General features: G+C 63.8%; 2 protein-coding genes across 2 annotated transcripts in view; one reads left to right on the forward strand and one right to left on the reverse strand.

Moving 5' to 3' along the window:
- PHRF1 (PHD and ring finger domains 1) overlaps positions 1-1,739 on the forward strand; it is a 16,587-nt gene extending 14,848 nt beyond the window's left edge. The window contains exons 14-18 of the mRNA XM_045290416.1: positions 46-402; positions 518-681; positions 766-1,026; positions 1,110-1,238; positions 1,509-1,739. Of these exons, the coding sequence (XP_045146351.1) occupies positions 46-402; positions 518-681; positions 766-1,026; positions 1,110-1,238; positions 1,509-1,652 (1,055 nt within the window). The 3' untranslated portion in view covers positions 1,653-1,739. The remainder of the gene's footprint in view (positions 1-45; positions 403-517; positions 682-765; positions 1,027-1,109; positions 1,239-1,508) is intronic.
- A 489-nt stretch (positions 1,740-2,228) lies between these two features.
- Positions 2,229-5,081, reverse strand: IRF7 (interferon regulatory factor 7). Its single transcript, XM_045290415.1, has 9 exons — positions 4,813-5,081; positions 4,573-4,735; positions 4,281-4,488; positions 4,005-4,057; positions 3,738-3,909; positions 3,340-3,426; positions 2,863-3,249; positions 2,640-2,758; positions 2,229-2,426 (listed from the first exon to the last, which is right to left on the reverse strand). Exons 1-9 carry the CDS (start codon positions 4,833-4,835, stop codon positions 2,271-2,273), a joined length of 1,368 nt encoding a protein of 455 aa, XP_045146350.1. The 5' UTR covers positions 4,836-5,081; the 3' UTR covers positions 2,229-2,270.
- Between the last annotated feature and the right edge of the window lie 378 nt (positions 5,082-5,459).

Genomic DNA, 5,459 nt, shown 5'->3' on the forward strand with positions numbered 1-5,459 from the left:
CGATCTTCCCTATCCCTGCCCCTACCCCTACCCCTACCCCCACCCCCACTCCCACCTCTACCCGTACGCCATTCATTCCCACCCGCCCCTGGCAGCCAGGCCTGGACCCCAGCCAGGCCCTGGCTGTCATTCAGAGGGAGGTGTCTCTGATCCATGGTGATGAGGACCTGCATCCCCCACCTCCCACTGAGGGCCCCCACGGGCAGGAGGCCACTGCAGGGAGCCCGGCTGTTGGGGTGCTGCCCAACAGGATGGAGGTGGGGCTTTGGGCAGCAGAGGGGGCCAAACCTGAGGAAGCAGTCCCTCCCATGCCCCTTATGCGCTCCAAGGCCCCTGTGAAAAGGGTCACGTGGAACCTGCGCGAGGAGACCAGCGGCACCCCTGCCTCAGACCAAGTGCCCCGTGAGCCCTGTCTTCCGTTGCCCAGCTTAGGTGGGGGTAGGGGATGGGCACTGCCTCAAGTCTGAGGCTGCTGCTGGGAAGTGCTGACACCCACCCCTGTTCCTCTGTCCTCCAGTGGGACCAGCGAACAGGCCACAGCAGCCCAAGGAAGTGCCCTGGGGAGCAGAAGGTGCGGGTCCTGTAGCAGCTGCCTTCTGCCAGGTGCCTCCCTTCTCCGAGCCACTGCTTCCCGGCCAGCCTCTCCCTGAGCCCGTGTTCCCCGACATAGACGCCTCTCAGGTGGGTGTTCAGCGCATAGCCCAGCTGAAATCGTTTTGGTCCATCCGGGTGGGCAGCTGTCTCCAACTCTCTGCCTGTTAGCAGGTTTATAGCCCCACTCTGCCTGTGGCCCTGCCCCTGCCCTCGAGCGATCCACCCTATGCACCCGCCAGCCAGCCCGCCATCCAGTTTCACGTGCAGGGCAGCCTCCCCCTGGCAGGCTGTGGGGGGCCCCAGGGCTTGGCCCCAGTGCCGACCACCCTGACCACCGCCTCGGAGCCGGCTGTCCCTGTCCCAGCAATCAACAACAGCGAGGAGAAAGGCACTGCTCCCAAGCCTGCTGGGGAGAAGGTCAAGAACGAGGAGGTGAGCCCTCTCACAGGGGCCAGTGGCACTGAGGGTGGGGTTGGGGGGTGGCCTGGGCGTCATCGCCCTGTCCTTGTCTGCAGTACCTGAAGAAGCTGCACGTGCAGGAGCGGGCAGTGGAGGAGGTGAAACTGGCCATCAAGCCTTTCTACCAGAAGCGGGAGATCACCAAGGAGGAGTACAAGGACATTCTGCGCAAGGCCGTGCAGAAGGTGGTGCCTCAGGCTCGGGCTCGGGCTCTGCTACTGGATAGAGGTCCTGGCAGGGACCCAGGCCACCTTGACCCTTCTTAGCTGAGCAGGGTGTGTGGGGAGAGTATGTGCAGTGCCCAGAAAGGGGTCGCGTGGCTGACAGGCAGGTCTGCCTGGCCCTGCCTCTCTGAGCAAGACTTCCCTGCACTGGGGCCTCCACAACCCTGTGGGCAGGGAGGCGGTCCCCTTGGTGGGTGGCTCAGTCCTGGTGACAAGACGTGTCTTTCCCAGATCTGCCACAGCAAGAGTGGAGAGATCAACCCCCTGAAGGTGGCGAACCTGGTGAGAGCCTACGTGGACAAGTACCGGCACATGCGCAGGCACAAGAAAGCTGGCCCAGAGGAGGGCCTGCCCGCCCAGGAGGTGGAGGGCTGAGCCCAGGACTGGACTTTTTATATGTACATGAGAGACACTGTTTTCATTGTGTTCTAATTTATCAAAACATATGATCTTTAGAAACTTCTGTTGACTCCTTCTTGAAAGAGCCAGAGGGGTCTCTGAAGAGGGGGCAGGAAGGGGTCTTCCTGACCCCTCAGGTGTGCACACCTGTGTTGGCCTCCTATGAGGCAGGACCCCAGCCACCTTAGGCTGGGCTGTCCCAGGGGGTGGGTGGAGCTGACTTGGAAAAACGCTGGGCTTGACTGCTTCCCAGTTGAGCAGAGATGAGGGCTGTGCGCCCCCTCCCTCTCTTCCCCTCCCCGCAGCTCCATGGTGGTCAGCCCACCTTCAGCTGTCCTGGCCCCAAACTCCAAACCAAGCTCGCTGCCGGGAGTCTGTCCCCAGTCCTAGGGCCCTGTGAGACCAGGTGGAACTGCCCCAGACTAAGTCTTTACAAGAGTAGAACCCCTTACCCCTCCCCTGGTTCAAACTGCTGCGATAGCAGCCCAGCGTGGGGACCGCTACTCCACCAGGGGCAGCAGCCCTGGCCAGTTCCCTATTAAACCACCACCATTGACTATCAGGGCTGCTTTTATTTGGGAGTGGGGGTACAGCCTACGACAGCTGCCTGAAGTCCATGAGGAAGCGGTCAATGTCATCATACAGGCTGTTGGAGCTGGACAGGCACAGGCCGAGGCTGCTGCTGTCCAGGGAGGACGCACCTTCAAGCTGTGCACCCTCGTGGTAGGCCCTGCACAGCCACGGCTCCAGCTACGGGGGTGGGTGGGTAGATGGTCAGCCAGGCCTCGGAGCAGGGAGACAGGAGAGGGCTGGGGCCAGGCGGGGGCAAGGACTGGTGGCGGGGGATGGGGGGTGGAGTGGGGAAGGGAGCCGTCAGTCCTGGAGCAAGAAGGTGGCAGAGGGGAAGGAGGCAGCCAGGCTCCGGGCTGGGACTGGGCAGCAGGACATATGCCCCGAGCTCACCTTCACTAAGACTAGGCTCTTCTCCTTGGGCCTCCTGGCAGACAGGTCCTGCCCGAAGGCCAGGTAGATGGTGTAGTTGGGAGAGCCCTGGCGCCGCCGCTCGCGGAACTCCACCAGCTCTGTGAGAAGGGGCCCAGTGAGCAACAGCGCCTGGGCGCTCAAGTACACGGGGGTGGGGGTGGAATGGGGTCCCTGAGCTGCAGTGCTCTGACGCCCTACTGACCCTGGAAGAAGACACTGAAGTCGAAGATTCTTGTGTTGGCGTTGCGAGGCAGCAGGCTGGCACTGCTGGCGGGGCTGGCGGAGCCCAGGGGGCCGCCCACCTCCCAGTACACCTGGCACTTGCCCAGGCGCTGCGCCCACAGGCTGCCTCCCTGCAGCTCCAGCCGCAACCCTGGCGCCACGTGCTGCAGTAGCTCCTCTGTGTAACGCAGCTGCTTCCTGTCCGAGAGCTCCGCGGGGCTGGGGAAGGCCACCAGCTGCGCGTCCTCAGCCTTGGCTGCCGGTCCCGGCGGGCCGTATAGGAACACGCAGCTCGAGCGCCCCACCACCTCCTGCAGCACTGGGCGGCCCTTGTACAGTATGGTCACCTCCAAGGTCAAGCCAGGCTCTGCAGATGTGCGCAGTGGGCAGGAGAGTAGCCGGTGGTGGGGCGCGGTTGGGGCCTGGTCCTGCCCGCGCCCCACCACCAGCCACTCACCTGCCCACGGCGCACAGGGGACGAGGGAGGGCTCGGTGTGAAGCCATTTGTCTGGCAGAGGATCCAGGGTGGATGGGTGGCCTGCATCTGAGGACCAAGAGCCCAAAGTTGACACCTGCTCCTCTAGCCCCGCCTGTCTTCTGCTTTCAGGGGAGGGTAAGGGAGGGGTGCCAGTGGGGGCCCTCCACTGCCCCAAGCCAGTACAATTCCCCAGGGGAGAGCTCGGGCAACCATGGGATAAAGCCCTACATCTCTGCTTATTGGGGTCCCAAGCCTTATCCCATTGGGACCCACAGCCACACACCTCACCACCCTGACCTCCCACCCCCCAGCACTCACCCTGAAAGACCCTGGCATGGGGCCCCGAGGACAGTCCCCTCTCCACCCCCACCCCTCACCAGGAGGTTGCTGGGGGGCTGGCTCCGCCCACCATGGAGATTTCGGCTGTTGGTCACCAAGATGGCTCTGCTGCGTGACCTGGTACAGGAGGTCCACGGTGCTAGCAGCCTCGGCCTGGGGTGGGGCACTCTCACCACCAGCATCTCCCAGGAATGTTCTGAGGGGCACTGACTGCAGGGAGGGCAGGGCCGGCATAAACGAGGCAGGCAGTCTACAGGAGGGGTTGTCCAGGGACCAGGTGAAGAGCGTGGGCTGAGGTGCCTTACCTGCATGGGCCAGCCAGCCGTGAGGGCCTCTTCCCTGCAGTTGCTGCCTTGGCCTTGGGGGAGAGGTATTGGGGCTAAGACTGGAGCCCGCCTTCTGGGTCTCCCCTGAGAAGACTTGGGAGCCAGGGTTGTTGACATCCACCCCCTCCCCACCCCTGTTTGGCCTTAGAGAAGATGAGAGGGACCTCTTGCCTGATCTGGCCCCGTCCTGGTCCCCACCCTGAGACTGCGCTGGGACCACCCTTCCTCTGCACCATCTGCTTGCAGGGGCCTCACCTCCCACTCCGGGAGTGCCCCTGAGGCCATACACCTTGTGCGGGTCCACGGGGTCCCCCGAGTTGTCCTGCAGCATCACGAACAGCCCCGTGCTGTGCAGGGCGCAGCGGAAGTTGGTTTTCCACCCTGCTCGTTCGGGGGCCTCTGGCGGTGGTGGGATGCCCGCGCAGATGCTGGGAGGCCACCGACCGCGGGCCACGGCCCAGGCCTGGAAGGGGAGGCACAGAGCATGGGCCCAGCGAACAGAGCACACAGGGCCTGGGCCGAACTGGCCCTCGATCCGGGCTCTAACCTTGAAGATGTGGGCGTCTGCTTCGTCTAGGTCCTTGCGTGCAAAGTGTTTCCAAGGCACGCGGAAGCGCGTGCGGGCCGCGTCTAGCCACCGCAGCCCCTCGTAGCGGCCGCTGCTAACCTCCCGCAGAAGCCACTCTCCGAACAGCAAGCGCGGGGTCTCCCTGTGGGCCGGATGGCCAGAAGGTCAGAGCCAAGCGGGAGACCCTTGAGTCGGCATGTGGAAACCGGCCAATCTCACCTCTCAGAAGACACAGCCATCATGCCCTCCACAAGAACGGAACAGTGACAGAACAGGTGTGGGATCGGATCGGGGTCACAGGTGTGGCTCAGGTGTTACAAATGTGAGTCGCACGTGTGGATTGGGGGCTTGTGGCCACCGACTTTGCCCAGGAGTGGATTTCTTGGCAAAGGTGGCTATAGGTGTGACTTCAAATGTCGCGAGTGGTTGACATGTGAAATCACAGGTGTTGAGCCAGCATCCAGGCTTGGACAGCGATCGCAAGCCGGACTCTGTGGAGACAAGATGGGCGGTGCCTAGTGCAGGAAGGGGGCGGGCACAGGCGCCTGAAAAACGAAACCAATAGGCTGCGGGGAAACGAAACCTACAAGAGGGGTGGGACGTCCCGTCTTCTCCGCCCCCAGCGCAGGTGTCCTTGCTCGGCCGTGACTTCGCCCCGTCCTCCCCGCACTGATCCTCGCCCCCGACCCACCCCATCCTCAGCCACGACCCCCCTCTCAGCACCGGGTCTTCACCACCGTCGCCCCTCTGACCCTCGGGCCCAGCCCTCCCTGTCCAGCCCTCCACCCACCCCCATCCTACGCGACCCTCCCTCCAGGTCCTCATTCCTCGAGCCCCAGCCCTCCCTGTCCCTGCCCCGGCCCGAC

The sequence above is a fragment of the Echinops telfairi genome, unplaced genomic scaffold (genome assembly GCF_000313985.2).
Source record: "Echinops telfairi isolate 266 unplaced genomic scaffold, ASM31398v2 ScPeMD7_37;HRSCAF=141, whole genome shotgun sequence".
In the NCBI taxonomy this organism is placed as follows: domain Eukaryota; kingdom Metazoa; phylum Chordata; class Mammalia; order Afrosoricida; family Tenrecidae; genus Echinops; species Echinops telfairi.

Excerpts from the sequence above, each read along its gene's own strand:
- IRF7 (XM_045290415.1), bottom strand. The coding sequence starts at position 4,835 with ATGATGGCTGTGTCTTCTGAGAG. Across the intron at positions 4,736-4,812 it reads ATGGCTGTGTCTTCTGAGAG|GGAGACCCCGCGCTTGCTGT; the intron begins GTGAGATTGGCC and ends TCCGGCCCACAG. Across the intron at positions 3,427-3,737 it reads AGCCCCCCAGCAACCTCCTG|ATGCAGGCCACCCATCCACC; the intron begins GTGAGGGGTGGG and ends CTTGGTCCTCAG.